This window comes from Neoarius graeffei, chromosome 23 (genome assembly GCF_027579695.1).
Source record: "Neoarius graeffei isolate fNeoGra1 chromosome 23, fNeoGra1.pri, whole genome shotgun sequence".
Classification (NCBI taxonomy): Eukaryota; Metazoa; Chordata; class Actinopteri; order Siluriformes; family Ariidae; genus Neoarius; species Neoarius graeffei.
This window is the reverse complement of record NC_083591.1, coordinates 43,777,480-43,794,358: the sequence shown is the minus strand read 5'-3', so window position 1 is coordinate 43,794,358 and position 16,879 is coordinate 43,777,480. Positions and strand designations below refer to the sequence as shown.

Sequence of the window (16,879 nt, the reverse complement as noted above, 5' to 3'; positions counted from 1 at the left end):
CTATGACGGAAACAAACCACCATCAAAGATGTATTGGATTAGAGAAACAGATGTCAGAGTTGGAGTCAGGATTTTCAACATTTGCTCAGGAACACATGCAAATACAACTTGTATCCTCTTTAATCAAAATGGCGATTTACTTACAACAGACCTTCGTCAGACCGTGAACACAAGACACTTACATACATGTTATTTACCAGCTGGGAGGTCCGTATCGTGAAATACCGTGACCGAGGTCTTGAAAGTACTGAGCGAGGCCCTCTGGGCCGAGGTCAGTATTCAAGGCCAAGGTCACGGTATTTCACCATACGGACCGACCTTAAGCTGGTAAATAATATATTTATTTCTAATTTATTCTAATCTATTTAATTCTAACAGAAAATGAGAGCGCCTGAAAGGGAAAACCGAGCCGAGCTGCCATTCTGAATCCTCATACACGGCTGTAATGCAAATGGCTTCCTCCTCGGTATACAAGTGCACTTCCATGGCAGGAAAAAAACAAACAAACAAACAAACTACATTTTTCCGCCTATGTAGTCCCCTATTTATACAAAATTGAGTCATTCAGGATTCAGCCATGTTTTTGCTCGGTATTAGCAACAGTTACAGGTTTTTAGCTTTCTCCTGAAATGTTTTCTTTTATTTCTTCTTCCTCAGGGTAGTAAAACTCGCTTTCGCTGTGAACGCTATCGCTATCCATGATGTAAAATTAATGCTATTCTCCTGAGAAATGCGAAAATAAATGTTGACAAAAATTGCTACTATGTTTGTTGTTGTTGTGAATGAGCGAGTCGCCAGAGGTCCGTATCGTAGGATACGGACCCGCTCTCCAGCCAATCAGAGCGCAGGATTTGATGGAAGCCGGACCGCGAAAAAAATAAATCTCATTCCCACCACGCTGTGCATGGACTTCCTTGAAGGATATCAAGGAAGTTATTTTAATTTATCACAATTCCTGTTTTTAGCACTATTAATGCACATTCACATGTACAAATCACATATATAAATATATATTTCTTATCATTACATTTTTATCTGTATATTGTATAGTCGGCTTGTTCTTGGGATCTTTTCCCCCCTAAATTCTATTCGTGTGTCTTTCTTTTTGCATGTCTGATAACTTGCTGCTGTAACATAATTTCCCAGCTTGGGATCAATAAAGTAAATCAGTCAATCTATCTATATGAAAAGACACAAAACAACCACTCCTTTATACTTCTAATCAGGGGAGTTATTTAAACAATAATCACTTTGAAAAAAAAAAAATTCAAAAACAGCTACGATAAAGCTTAACACTCCTTCTTTTAGGAAAATAGTCCCTGATAAGTGACAGAGTTCCACAAGATGGATATTAAAGACTGAACTGGGGTCTGTCTGGTCAGAGAGATCCTCAATCCTACTCCTATCTGCTCCAAACACACTTGATTAGCGAAACTAGTGTGATTAAAATGCTCTTGGTTAAATCTGGTGTGCTCAGGTAAAGAAAAAAAAAATGAAGCAAACAAACAAAAACCCAATTGTACCACCAACCTATCAAGACAAGGAGGCATGACTACCTTCATCTTCCAAAGGCAGCATGTGTGTATTTGCTTTTCTGGAGTGGCTTTTGAGGAAAGAATGGAGCAAGGGGCTGCGTTTGGTTGAACTCTAAAAGCAGCCTTTGGTAACGGTGAATAAAACTGCTGATTGTACCTTTAATTCCATCGATATCTTATTGTCTGGAATTGGAGGTGAATGACACGTTTTAGAGTTTTCTTTATAAAATTAAACACAGAAACGCAACACAGGGTTATTGTGCATATTTATTAACAAACTGTTTATTACAAAATGTTACTCCAATCAGCATTCAGATGTAAATAATTTATGTAAGTAATAAGGGCATTGTTGCTTACTGCTAGTATAGGCAGCATTGGTAATTAATGTATCAGTATACATATAAAGCAAAGACATCTATGCCTTAGTCATTCTTCTTGTAGCAAAAAGAGACGGATAAGACTGTATTTTAGCCCCGTGTATTTTACTGCGTGACTAATTGTGGAATGGTATCAGCAGAAGATCACTAACGTGTACCAAATGTGTCTCACTGAGGCCCAAAAATTGACCACATCCTTTCCAGAAGAAACCTAATGGTATATCGCTACAAATTACGTCCAATATATACCTGTAAAATTCTCACTAATCTTCAACGGCAAAAATGTTACATACATTCAAGTTACGGCACTATCAGGGGCCTATGGACGCTACATTTTGCCGCATTACTTTGTACACGACACATGCTTTTCATTAATCTCAATACTTCGTTTTAACTCTAGCAAGATCAGAATTCTCGGCACGTGGTGTTTTGAACTGTAATTAAATCTTCCAAACATCATGAAAAAAAGCTCCTCGTGTATTTGTTTCTGTGTCACATACAGAAAAAAAATGAATGATGATTTTTCCTACAAGTTGCCCATAGCTTTTTATGTAATTGACTCTTTGTATGAGATAACATGGGGCCTATGGACACTACAGGCGAGTTAATTGTCCTGCGTTTTATAATTTCCAGCGAGACATTCCAAGTACCATATAGACAGAATGCGTTTAATAGAATGCAAAAACAACTCTGCCAATTGCAACTTGTTCTAAATACTGATAAAACAAAACTTATGTTTTTCACTAATTCAAAATCAGCAAGGTCAAATCAGTTTGCCATTGTCACCAGTAATGGTCAACAAATTGAACTTGTATCTACTTTTAAATATCTGGGGTTCTTGATTGATGACCATTTGTCTTTTAAGGCACATATTCTGTATACTGCTAAGAAGCTGAAGGTTTTATTTGGATTTTATTTTCGAAATAAGTCTTTTTCCTTTGGGGTGAAACGGAAACTGGCGGAGCTGACCTTTTTTCTGATAATTGATTATGGTGATGCGTTATATATGAACGCCTGCGCTCAATGCCTCCACGTGCTGGATAGTGTGTATCATGGCGCTCTGAGGTTTATCATAAACTATGGAGCTCTAACTCATCACTGCGTCTTATACACTAAAGTAAATTGGTCATCTTTATATGTGCGCTGGCTCGACCACTGGCATGTCTTTATCTCCAAGGCTATCCTTGAGATGATTCTATTATCTCTTTTAATCCTGAATAATAGAGCCTAGTCTTCGTTCTCTGGACTTTTTACATTTTACTGTTCCTAGGGTTAGAACAGAAATGGGGAAGAAAGCTTTTAGGTTTTCTGCTCCAACTACATGGAATAACTTGCAGTCAGAGCTCAAACTCCAAAATCTGGGATCTCTGAATGTATTTAAGTCCATGATAAATCCCATTGTATCGAGGCTTCATGAGTGCAAATGTTTTATCTCATCTCATTATCTCTAGCCGCTTTATCCTGTTCTACAGGGTTGCAGGCAAGCTGGAGCCTATCCCAGCTGACTACGGGCGAAAGGCGGGGTACACCCTGGACAAGTCGCCAGGTCATCACAGGGCTGACACATAGACACAGACAACCATTCACACTCACATTCACACCTACGCTCAATTTAGAGTCACCAGTTAACCTAACCTGCATGTCTTTGGACTGTGGGGGAAACCGGAGCACCCGGAGGAAACCCACGCGGACACGGGGAGAACATGCAAACTCCGCACAGAAAGGCCCTCGTCGGCCACGGGGCTTGAACCCAGACCTTCTTGGTGTGAGGCGACAGCACTAACCACTACACCACCGTGCCGCCCGCAAATGTTTTATTTGAATGGAAATGTCTTATTTGATCTTGACCCGATTTTGTAAATTTAATTGTTTATTTGCATTTTTTAATGTCTATATCTAATGTGTTGAAACTGTTTTTTTTTTTGTGCTGCCATTCTTGGCCAGGTCTCTCTTGTAAAAGAGATCTTCGATCTCAATGGGACAAACCTGGTTAAATAAAGTTTATAATAATAATAATAAAATATTGTGTTATTACTAAAGACCCTTCATAGTTATTGTATGTCTCTCAGCATTGTGTACATAGAGGGGCCTGCGGACACGACGGAGATTTTTGTCATTTTGACATATCGTTTTGAATCATTCCTCAGTAATATTAGGAAGTTATATTGTGAACATTTTGGGGTTTTTTTTCCCCACCTGGATACTTTATAAATGAGAAATTCATTATAGATATGAAATGCAACTGTGACATCATGAGCTTGATATATTTGACAGAAAATCTCAATAGTAAAGCCGTCACACTGCAGATATTTCGTGCGCGGTCTAACAAGATGTATATTTTGCAAGAAAATGGTGTACTTCAGCCTGAAAGATGAAGAAATATGATACGCTAGAACAAACAGTGCATCCAATAAGTTTAAATCATATTATATTACATTACAATACAGATGATGTACAACTTTCTTCATTGAAAAAAAAAGTGCAGGACGAACAGACTCAAAAACTCCTTTGTCCCTCATGCCATCATGTACAGCTCCTCTCTGGGGGGGAGGAGGGGTAACAGGAGGACAGAGGACGGGAAGGAGCAGTAGCCTAGCCTAACATTAAGCAATACTGGACAATGTGCAATATAAAGTGCAATATCTCTCCTGCTGCGATATCTCTCCTACCTCTCCTTAATTTTTCCTCCTCCTCCCCCTCCCTCTCTCTCTTCCCCATATCTTATTCTTTTTATATTTGTATATGTAAATAATTTATTTTAATTTATCTTGAAGTTTTCCTCTATTTCTTTTCTCTGTTTATCTGTAATGATGCTGCTGGAATCTTAATTTCCCTGAGGGAACCCTCCCAAAGGGATCAATAAAGTTTTATCTAATCTAATCTAATATGAGACAAAAAAAAAAATCCATGAAATTGTAATTTTGACCCACATTCATTGCCATCCAATTTTTTATTACTGTAGAGCTCAATGTGCGTTTTTTTCGACATCCGACAGTCCTTGCGGTACTTTATCTGAAAAACACTCAAACACTATATTTCTATAATTCTGAAATATGTGCATAACATTGTCAAACATGAAATGGTTCACATTAGTGATTTTCTGCTGTTTGCAAAATTCATTGTGGCTTTTGATACAAAATGATGCATGGTATTAAGATTATTAAGATTTACGTGTAAAAAGGTTTGTGGTCTTCTCAGGGTTTGGTCTGTATAAATAAAAATACCCTGTTTTATTCAATCCTTAATGCTGTAACTATTTCAGATTTCATTTTCACACTCCTAGTGGTTAACACAATTAAGAGACCTGTGACACGGATGAGTAAAATTAACCTGCTGCTTCATCTGAAACTGATTTCAATTTGCACCGAGACTCTGATCTCATGATTCCTCAGTGCCTTTTTAAGCAAGCTGAAAATATTTCAACATGCTTCATTAAGAATCTGGACAAAAGGCTGGGAAATGTGGTACATTTCTAAAGACAACAAACAAATCAGCAACACGAGAAAGGCACTGCGGACGTTATCGGGGGAAACACACTTCACATCCACAGACATTGAAAGAGAGAGACCCAGCATTGTGGACAGTATTTTGTTTCAAGATTCAAACTCGCACTGCCCCCTGGTGGCTCTTTACTAATCACAGTCCTTTAACCAGGAAAAGTACTTCTTGAAAAAGAAAGGGGGAAAAAAAACCTTAACATTTTTAAATTATTTTGAAACTTTTTTTCTGCCTTGTATTTTGGATTCTTGTCTTGTTTACAAGATACATACATTTCATTAGTTCTTGGAGTTATTTTTAGTTCTTCGTCCATCTTCAATAAGTGCTTGGTTTTGGTCAGGGTCACAACTGGAGCCTACAGTATCTCGGGGTCACTGGATATGAAGTGGGGCTACAACTTGGATGGGACACCAGTTCATCAGCAACACCACACACACACATCTAGCGGCAATTTAGCGTCTCCAATCCACCTACTGGGATGTGTTTTGGGAGTCTGGAGGAAACCAGAGAAGCTGGACATGTGCAGAAGAACCATATAAAACTCCACTTGGCTGTAACACCAACTAATATGCAACAGCATACAAAACATACACAGTTTTAGAGTGATCAATCGGGAAATGGACAAATGCTTAGTTTACGCTTTCATTTTCAAGAGTACTTGATAAATACATCAACGCCTGATTGATAACACATACACATTATAGACTTTCACAACTACATTTGTGAATACTTGACGACAGCATGCACATTCAAAGAACAACGTGAACCATTCTAAGTGTTAGTGTCTTCATCTCTCACAGCACCACACTTCATGATTAAAAAAAAAAAAAGACTTCATGGATTAGTAATAATTACAAGTATTTCGGATAATTCGGCATCCTGTACAAGTTATTGGCAACATTTATTAAAAAAAAAAAAAACATAAGAGGTTTTCAGACTTCATATCTGAACACGCCTGATTCACTTCTTACAAACATTACACGTACAGTTAGGTCCATAAATATTTGGACAGAGACAACATTTTTCTAATTTTGGTTCTGTACATTACCACAATGAATTTTGAACAAAACAATTCAGATGCAGTTGAAGTTCAGACTTTCAGCTTTAATTCAGTGGGTTGAACAAAATGATTGCATAAAAATGTGAGGAACTAAAGCATTTTTTTTAAACACAATCCCTTCATTTCAGGGGCTCAAAAGTAATTGGACAAATTAAATAATTGTAAGTAAAATTTTCATTTCTAATACTTGGTTGAAAACCCTTTGTTGGCAATGATTGCCTGAAGTCTTGAACTCATGGACATCACCAGATGCTGTGTTTCCTCCTTTTTAATGCTCTGCCAGACCTTTACTGCAGCGGTTTTCAGTTGCTGTTTGTTTGTGGGCCTTTCTGTCTGAAGTTTAGTCTTTAACAAGTGAAATGCATGCTCAATTGGGTCGAGATCAGGTGACTGACTTGGCCATTCAAGAATATTCCACTTCTTTGCTTTAATAAACTCCTGGGTTACTTTGGCTTTATGTTTTGGGTCATTGTCCATCTGTATTATGAAACGCCGACCAATCAGTTTGGCTGCATTTGGCTGGATTTGAGCACACAGTATGTCTCTGAATACCTCAGGATTCATCCGGCTGCTTCTGTCCTGTGTCACATCATCAATAAACACTAGTGACCCAGTGCCACTGGCAGCCATGCATGCCCAAGCCATCACACTGCCTCCGCCGTGTTTTACAGATGATCTGGTATGCTTTGGATCATGAGCTGTACCACGCCTTCGCCATACTTTTTCCTTTCCATCATTCTGGTAGAGGTTGATCTTGGTTTCATCTGTCCAAAGAATGTTCTTCCAGAACTGTGCTGGCTTTTTTAGATGTTTTTTAAGCAAAGTCCAATCTAGCCTTTTTATTCTTGAGGCTTATGAGTGGCTTGCACCGTGCAGTGAACCCTCTGTATTTACTTTCATGCAGTCTTCTCTTTATGGTAGATTTGGATATTGATACGCCTACCTCCTGGAGAGTGTTGTTCACTTGGTTGGCTGTTGTGAAGGGGTTTCTCTTCATCATGGAAATTATTCTGCGATCATCCACCACTGTTGTCGTCTGTGAGCGTCCAGGTCTTTTTGCATTGATGAGTTCACCAGTGCTTTCTTTCTCAGGACGTACCAAACTGTAGATTTTGCCACTCCTAATATTGTATCAATTTCTCGGATGGTTTTTTTTTCCCCTGTTTTCGCAGCTTAAGGATGGCTTGTTTCACCTGCATGGAGAGCTCCTTTGACCGCATGTTTCCTTCACAGCAAAATCTTCCAAATGCAAGCACCACACCTCAAATCAACTCCAGGCCTTTTATCTGCTTGAGTGACATAATGAAGGAATTTCCCGCACCTGCCCATGAAATAGCCTTTGAGTCAATTGTCCAATTACTTTTGGTCCCTTTAAAAACAGGGTGGCACATGTTAAGGAGCTGAAACTCCTAAACCCTTCAACCAGTTTTAATGTGGATACCCTCAAATGAAAGCTGAAAATCTGGACTTTATGCCCATGTCCATTATATAACTATAACTTGAATACGTTTCAGTAAACAGGTTAAAAAAAAAAAAAAGAAAATTTGTGTCAGTGTCCAAATATACATGGACCTAACTGTATACTGCTGACATTCAGGCCACGTCTTCAAAAACTCATGATGTTAAAACAGCCGAGGACGGCGATGAATGATCATTCAACTTGGAATGTCTTAAAATCGACTGAAAGGAGAGAGGAATACTAAAACCCTAGATCTCATATTTAATACGAGTAGCTTTTATAAAACTCATACCATTCTGATAATGACTCCAAACAGTCTGTTACATCCTATATCCAGTGAATCAACCCAAATACAGGAGGTACATTAAACATGGTGTGTGTTTTGGAGGCCTTTTTTTGGGGTTGAGCTATCGCCCTACACACATTCCATGGGTTCTGGATGTTTGAACTCAAACAAAAATGCTAAACGCAATAAACAAACTGTTTAGTTATTTACAGTACTGTGCAAAAATCTTAGGCACCCTAATTTTTTAACACAAACTTTGTTATAGACTTTTATTTTGTCACTTCTGCATGATGGAACCAGTACAAAAACACTAGTTTTCCAGCAGAAAATTAAATGTTACAGAAAAACGTTTGTATGTCAGTACCGAAAGCAGCATATTACATAACAGACCGCTTTTCAGACAAAAACATAACGAAGGCTGCTGCGTTTTGCTGCAAAAAAAAAAAAGTGTGACAAAGTCTTCAGAAGAACTGCAGCCGGTTCTGTAGGATGCTCAGTAAAACCTACAGCTCAGTTCCTTATAAAACTGCACTAACTGTAACTGAGACGACTTTTTTTTTAAGCAAAGGGTCGTCATACCAAACACTGACCTTTTTTGTGCCTTTAATCTTTGTTTTTTTTTTGTTAAAAAAAATGCAGAAACATTTAATTTCATTATTTTTGAAGGCATCTTCAGTCTACAGCATTTCATTGCATGTGCCTAAGACTTTTACACAGTACTGTAATTATCAAATATCTTTAGCCTCGGCGATGCGTTCTCCGTGCTCGGGTGACGTGTGTGATTTCTATTTGCATAGACTTTTTAACTTTTATGTCGCAGTATTTCTGAGCAATGGACGGATGAGTTTTACAAGTATATTTTTCAGGCCTACAAACCTCTCAGCTTTGAAGTTAATTTAATTTTGTGCCAAGCTAAATCAAACAGCAAGTAGATAAATTCTGCTCTGACTAATCAGTGCGTGAACCTGCCTGTAAATTTACAAGCGATGCTATGATTATATTCGACATATTCTGGATATTATATCTGTCAGTTGATGGAGTTGGTAAAGTACCAGATTATAAAAGGCTAATGTAAACAGGCTGAGCAGTTTTTAAACCCGTTCTGAGCAAATTGCTTTCTAATACGTTCTAAGACTCGTGCTTGTGGGTTTTACTTCTTTCTCGTCCTTGTGGATATTGCAAGCTGATACTGGATGAGCATTAAACAAAGTCGACTAGTACTTTAAAAAAAAAGCTTTCGGGCTTTGTCTTTTTTTTTTCTGAGTACTAAATTGTTCAGGACTGTGGAGTTACAACACTGGAGTCTGATAGCAATGCTTTAATATTTATGGCTCTGCTCCTTATTTAATTAACCTTACAGAGTTAGCCAGCTAACTCTGCTCCACACTGCACACTGGAAATATTGTTCAATCTGCCTTGTGCCTTTTGGTAAACTCATTAAAACTACTGTATGTTTAAAACTGCTGAATCGAAACTCTTTACTTCAGCACTAAAGTCAGGCTAACTTTAGGTTACAGGCTATGACGGTTATAAAGCTCAATTAAATATCCAGCTATGAGGAAGAGAGCAAGCCAGATTTCTCACTCCTCTAACAGCAGCGTCTAGCTGATGGAAGCGGCTGGCGTGCGATCTTGAACGACTCATTGCTGTCCACGTCTGTGTTCTCCAGAGGGGGGATCTGCCGACCTGCAGAGCAAACAATCGGACACCGATTACTGAACCATGCATTCCAACATCTCCCCTGTCTGCATCCTGGTCAATATACACAACACCAAAATGTAAGACACGCCTACTCATAGAGGGATTTTCTTTAAAGGAGTAATTACTATTTTAGAACACTGATGAAAATTAACACTATGAAATTCCTCTGTACAGAACAGCTTCAACTCTGAGATCATATCTGTGAGTGGCAAAAGTATGTGAACCTTTGCTTTCAGTATCTGGCGTGATCCCCTTGCGCAGCAATAACTGCAACGAAACGTTTGCGGTAACTGTTGATCAGTCCTGCACACCGGCTTGGAGGAATTTTAGCCCATTCCTCCGTACAGAACAGGTTCAACTCTGGGATGTTGGTGGGTTTCGTCACATGAACTGCTCGCTTCAGGTCCTTCCACAACATTTCAATTGGATTAAGGTCAGGACTTTGACTTGGCCATTCCAAAACATTAACTTTATTCTTCTTTAACATTCTTTGGTGGAACAACTTGTGTGCTTAGGGTCATTGTCTTGCTGCATGACCCAACTTCTCTTGAGATTCAGTTCATGGACAGATGTCCTGACATTTTACTGGTTACCGACCCCCCGGTGACTCCGACCACCTCTCAGTCTACAAAACGTTCATGCGACGCACATAGCATGGTTGTCCCTGATCAAAGACCAACATCCGTACGTTATGACGTTATGCATAGCGTGAGAGTGTCTCGCATCATAAACAGCCGATTGTACGCATGCGTGTGACTACCTCTAATAGGAAGCAATGAAAATGGCGGTGCTTTGTGTGTTGAAAGACGCGCGTCTTACAGGTCGCAAGCCCAGCCTTAGACAAATTATGTCGCTAGAAAAAGAGACATTTAAAGACATTGAAGATTTGTTAGCTTGTACCAGTAGTTCTAGAGTAAAAATAGAAATCATCTACGCGAAGCATCGGTTGACACACCGACAACAAACAGCACTCACGGTGTTGCTGTCAGAGTTCGAGTACTCTTGCAGGGCACCAGTAATACCCCCCCGAACATTTTCTTGCCTCAGTTTGTGGTGTCAGAATGCCTCTCAACTGTACAGATTCTGTTGAAATAGCCTACTATAGCAGTGGATTCAGAAGAACAGACATTTGTCCATATTGACTTAAAGACTCTGTTAAATCAGATCTGAGAAAAAGATTTAAAACAATTTGTGGCAGCGGGGGCGTGGCCAAGCAGCAGTCTGTGAATGGAGCGCAGGATCGGGGAAGGTAAGTGGCTAAGTCATTCCACCTGCTGTCAATTAGTGTGTGTGTTTGTTACAGGGATAGAGCAGAGAAAAGGGCTCTCTCCCCGACCACAACGCATGTATGAGTGAATGAGTGAGTAAAAGAAAGCTGAAAAGCTCAATAAAAAGGTGTGTGTGTCTATATATATATATATATATATATATATATATTATATATTATATATATATATATATTATATATATATATATATATATATATATATATATATATAAATAAAACAACTCTCGCCTGCCGTGTTTCTGTGCTCCACCCACATCAGGAACTGTTACAATCCGACAGCAGGTGGAATGACTTGGCCATTTACCTTCCCCGACCCCGCCCTCCATTCACAGACTGCTGCTTGGCCACGCCCCCGCTGCCACACAGTTATTGAAGTATGTGACAAGCGCCTTCAAAAAGGCATAAGAGACATTTGCTACAGGCCATATAGGAAGCAGACATTGAACAGGTGATCTTTACAGTTCAACGCACACGTTCAGTGTGAGAAGTTTGTGTATGGTTCAAAATAAATCTTTGAAAAAAAAAAAAGTGTTCTTTAGTGTTTATTTCTGAAAACAGAATACCTACAAACATGCATTCAAACAGAGTGCTGGGTGGGTGGATATTTTATTGTGAATATGGGGGGGAAAGAGTGGTGATAGCCATGGAAACATTTCTTCCAAAAAAAAAAAAAAATCCCTACCGACCTACCCTCATTTTTCAAGGCATGTAATAGGAAACAATTTTTTTTTCTGTTTGGCCTTCCCATGCTTAGGTAATGAATCTAGGCTTAATAAAATGGAGTCAAGCAACACTTACTAATACTTTGAAAGAGTTCCTCAACATTGACAGCATTTCTAGCACTGGTTTCTATGAATATTGCCGCGATCGACTCTGCAAACTCCTTGGCGTCTTTTGTAGGAACTTCCCTGCAAAAATGCAACGTAATCGGGTCAGTGTTGCACAAAACAACTCCAAAGATATCAAAACATGCTTTTTGACAATGAATAAAAAAAAAAAAAAACACAAGGAAAAAACAGTCTAAGATGATCTTTAAAAAAAAAAAAAAAAAAAAAAACAGATTTAACCAGTTAAAAAAAAAAAAAAAAATTAGAAAATATCCAGGGTTAATAAAGCAGTACATTTAGGGCCCGTTTACACGAGGACGCTGTCGGGTAAAAACGACTAAATATTTATCGGAAGTGCCTTTCATCTACACGGGGACGGCGTTTCGGAGGCTGAAAAACGGAAAAAATTGAAAACGCCTTCCAGAGTGGATAAGTTAAAAACGGCCCCCGTTGCATATCCGTCTAAACTACCCAATACGCGAAACTCTGCTCGGATCTGCTCACGTCGGGTACGCGTTTACGTCATACATACGTCATATACTGTACATGCCAGCCCGGGAAGTAAGAAAGTAAGTAAAAAAGTAAGAGCATGTCCGATTACATCGATCCAACAGACCTTCAAGCTGCTCTGGCAGCTTTAATAAACGTCCAGGAGTCCTTCGAACATCTATACCGAATCTGCACATATACCGTGAATGAACAGAGGCGGGTATAGTATGCTCTTACTTTTTTACTTACTTTCTTACTTACCATAGCCAGAGTAGTCAAAGTTTTCGCGGCGCAGATGTGCAGATCAGACAAGACGGAAGACGTTGCGCATGCGTGCAGACATAGCAGAGGTCTTTCACAGCACCACCTAGCCGCCTGGCATGCACATCCAATTGAATTCCACACATTTATGCGTCACCGTATAGACGCAGATTTCCTCCTTGAAAACGGTCATGTAGACGCGGAAAAAAGTGAGAATGAAAACGGACTTTTGCGTTTTTGTTTCAGACCGTCCCCGTGTAAAGTGGGCCTTAAATAGATAATGCCGGGAGATTGTCTTAGTATTTTGCAGGCTGACTAGCTAGCCAAGTACTGTAAATGGTTCATATGGGTTGTTTTTGCATTGCTTGCTTTTTAATATTCACCTGGGTAAGACTGGCCACTTCTCCCATTATTTGAACCATACATACTCAAAGAATTTTTACATCTCCATCACTGGGTCTGAAGACTGACTGATACCACACAGTGAAAATTCTAAGCAAAAATCAAATCCCTACCCAAAGCTTTTCACATCTAAACTTGTTCTGAGCTGCAGATGGAGAACCAGGAAAACTTGGACTGCTTGAGATGCTCACCGTATATCACCCAGGTCATTCTTATTTCCTGCAATTGCCACCACAATATCCTCTGGGCCATGCTCCTTCAGCTCCTTCACCCACTTTTTCAAGGTCTGAAAGGAGTCCTGCAAAGAGAAACAGCCCCATATCATGATGTTCCCTCCTCTGTATATCAGTGTGGGTGTGCTGTTCTTGGGATTGTGCGCGCAACCGTTCTTTCTTCAAACATGACAAGCGGAATTGTTGCCAAACAGTTCAAGTTTTGTCTCATCTGACCAGAGTACAATATTGTTCCAAAAGGGTTTTGATTTGTATAAATGGTCAAGTGGTGCATCTCTGTGCTTTGTTTTTAGCACAGAAGTTTTGGGTGGGGTGTCGTAATGGAGAGGATTGTGGTGCAGTTCACTGCTTAACATTCTATGTATAAGGGTCCGTCTCAGAAACTGGTCTCTCATTTGGGACATTATGGTCAAAAAATACATTTTCTAATTTTACTTTTTTTTTTTGCATTTATCCAACACTCACTGTTTCTTTTGTCATGTTTAATAAGAATAAAGATAGTATCTTGCTTTATCTGGCCTCCATTGTGGAAAATTTTTTTGATTACAATTCAAATGTTTTTGTAAAACTGATTTACATATAAAATAACTCCATCATGAAGAATTAAAGCGCCTCCTTCACAGAGGAGTGAAAATATTGAATAAATTTCCTCTTTTTGATTGCTTGGGTTAAAAATGCCAAGTTATGATGACTGAATTGATTATTCACTTAAATATGAATAATATGATACATTTTGGGTATTTGATACGGCGAAATCAAGAACACACCAGAAAGAAGAGAATAATGGCAGTGGTAAAAGAACAGCGACTGTACTGGCTGAAGGTCGCGCGGGTCTCTGCTGCGGCGCGCGAGCAACGGGACATCACTACCGCACCGGACGGAGCGCGAGGCGGGGCAAAATGACTGACCATAGATTCTATCAAAAGTTCGATCTAAATTGACCATGGTTGCAGAATATTGGCCAAAAATACGCAAACACGACGAAACATGAAAGTAAGATGAAAAAAAAAAAAAACATTCTATTGCCTTATACTGCAAGACTAAAACAAAACTGTCAAAACTCACCTTTTCAGTGATAACGCCCGAACAGATCACTCGCATAACAGAAAGATCGCAAATGGAAGCACGATCAACTTCTAACTGTTGGAGTGGAAAATTCCATTCTACGCATGCAAACTGTTGTGTGTCCTTCCCGGCACACAACAGGCTACGGTTATATATATAAAAAAAAAAAAAAAAAAAAAAAAAAGACCGCAACTCATTTTATAGCTCAGAAATTCATAAAAAGACCAGCTACCATCGTAGCACATTCTGTAAAAAACATTCTATACCTAACTTTCAGCTCTCATCTCATCTCATTTTCTTCCGCTTATCCGGGGCCGGGTCGCGGAAGCAGCAGTCTGAGCATGGAAGCCCAAACTTCCCTCTTCCCAGACACCTCGACCAGCTCCTCGGGAAGAACACCGAGGCGTTCCCAGGCCAGCCAAGAGACATAGTCCCTCCAGCGTGTCCTGGGTCTTCCCCGGGGCCTCCTCCCGGGGGGACATGCCTGGAACACCTCCCCAGGGAGGCGTCCAGGAGGCATCTGAAAAAGAGATGCCCGAGCCACCTCAGCTGATTCCTCTCGATGTGGAGGAGCAGTGGCTCTACTCCGAGCTCCTCCCGAGTGACTGTGCTTCTCACCCTAAGGGAGCGCCCAGCCACCCTGCGAAGGAAACTCATTTCGGCCACTTGTATCCGTGATCTTGTTCTTTCGGTCATTACCCGAAGCTCATGACCATAGGTGAGAGTCGGAACATAGATTGACCGGTAAATCGAGAGCTTCGCCTTTTGGCTCAGCTCCTTCACCACGACGGACCGGTAAAGTGACCGCATCACTGCGGAGGCTGCACCAATCCGCCTGTCAATCTCACGCTCTATCCTTCCCTCACTTGTGAACAAGATCCCGAGATACTTAAACTCCTCCACTTGAGGCAGGACTTCACCAATCTGAAGAGGGCAAGCCACCCTTTTCCGGTCGAGAACCATGGCCTCGGACATGGAGGTGCTGATTCTCATCCCAGCCGCTTCACACTCGACTGCAAACCGCCCCAGTGCATGCTGAAGGTCCTGGTTTGAAGAAGCCAACAGGACATCATCATCCGCAAAAAGCAGAGATGAAATCCTGTGGTTCCCCAAACAGGATTCCCTCCGGCCCCTGGCTGCACCTAGAAATTCTGTCCATAAAAATTATGAACAGAACCGGTGACAAAGGGCAGCCCTGCCGGAGTCCAACATGCACTGGGAACAGGTCTGACTTACTGCCGGCAATGCAAACCAGACTCCTGCTCCGTTCGTACAGGGACCCGACAGCCCTTAGCAAAGAGCCCCGAACCCCATACTCCCAAAGCACCCCCCACAGGATACCACGAGGGACACGGTCGAATGCCTTCCCCAGATCCACAAAGCACATTTGGACTGGTTGGGCAAACTCCCATGAACCCTCAAGCACCCTATGAAGGGTATAGAGCTGGCTCAGTGTTCCACGACCAGGACGAAAACCGCATTGTTCCTCCTGGATCCAAGGTTCGACTATTGGCTGAATTCTCCTCTCCAGTACCCTGGAGTAAACCTTCCCGGGGAGGCTGAGAAGTGTGATTCCCCTATAATTGGAGCACACTCTCCGGTCCCCTTTCTTAAAAAGAGAGACCACCACCCTGGTCTGCCATTCCAGAGGCACTGTCCCCAACCGCCACGCGATGTTGCAGAGGCGTGTCAGCCAAGACAGCCCCACAACATCCAAAGACTTGAGATACTCAGGGCGGATCTCATCCACCCCCGGTGCCTTGCCACCGAGGAGCTTGCAAACCACCTCAGTGACTTCGGCTTGTGTAATGGACGAGTCCACCTCCGAGTCATCAGCCTCCGCTTCCTCAATGGAAGACGTGACGGTGGGATTGAGGAGATCCTCGAAGTATTCCTTCCACTGCCTGACAATATCCCCAGTCGAGGTCAACAGCTCCCCACCCGCACTGTAAACAGTGTTGGCAGGTTACTGCTTCCCCCTCCTGAGGCGCCGGACGGTTTGCTAGAATTTCCTCGAGGCCGACCGATACTCCTCCTCCATGGCCTCACCAAACTCCTCCCAGTTCCGAGTTTTTTGCCTCCGCAACTGCCCGAGTTGCGGCACGCCTGGCCTGCCGATACCAGTCAGCTGCCTCAGGAGCCCCGGAGGCCAACATGGCCCGATAGGACTCCTTCTTCAGCTTGACGGCATCCCTTACTTCCAGTGTCCACCAGCGGGTTCAGGGATTGCCGCCACGACAGGCACCGGAGACCTTGCAGCCACAGCTCTAAACAGCCGCGTTGACAATGGAGGCAGAGAACATGGTCCACTCAGACTCAATGTCCCCCGCCTCCCTCAGAAGCTGGGAGAGCTCTCCCGGAGGTGGGAGTTAAAGATCTCCCTGATAGAGTGCTCGGC

The 16,879-nt window shown here is 41.3% G+C and overlaps 1 protein-coding gene across 1 annotated transcript in view; it reads right to left on the bottom strand.

The window, feature by feature from the left end:
* Positions 1 to 4,313: 4,313 nt before the first annotated feature.
* The window catches only part of rab31 (RAB31, member RAS oncogene family), a 63,336-nt gene continuing 50,770 nt past the window's right edge, over positions 4,314 to 16,879 (bottom strand). Inside the window, exons 5-7 of the mRNA XM_060906217.1 lie at positions 13,375 to 13,481; positions 12,003 to 12,112; positions 4,314 to 9,901 (exon numbers count right to left, since the gene is read on the bottom strand). Of these exons, the coding sequence (XP_060762200.1) occupies positions 9,804 to 9,901; positions 12,003 to 12,112; positions 13,375 to 13,481 (315 nt within the window). The 3' untranslated portion in view covers positions 4,314 to 9,803. The remainder of the gene's footprint in view (positions 9,902 to 12,002; positions 12,113 to 13,374; positions 13,482 to 16,879) is intronic.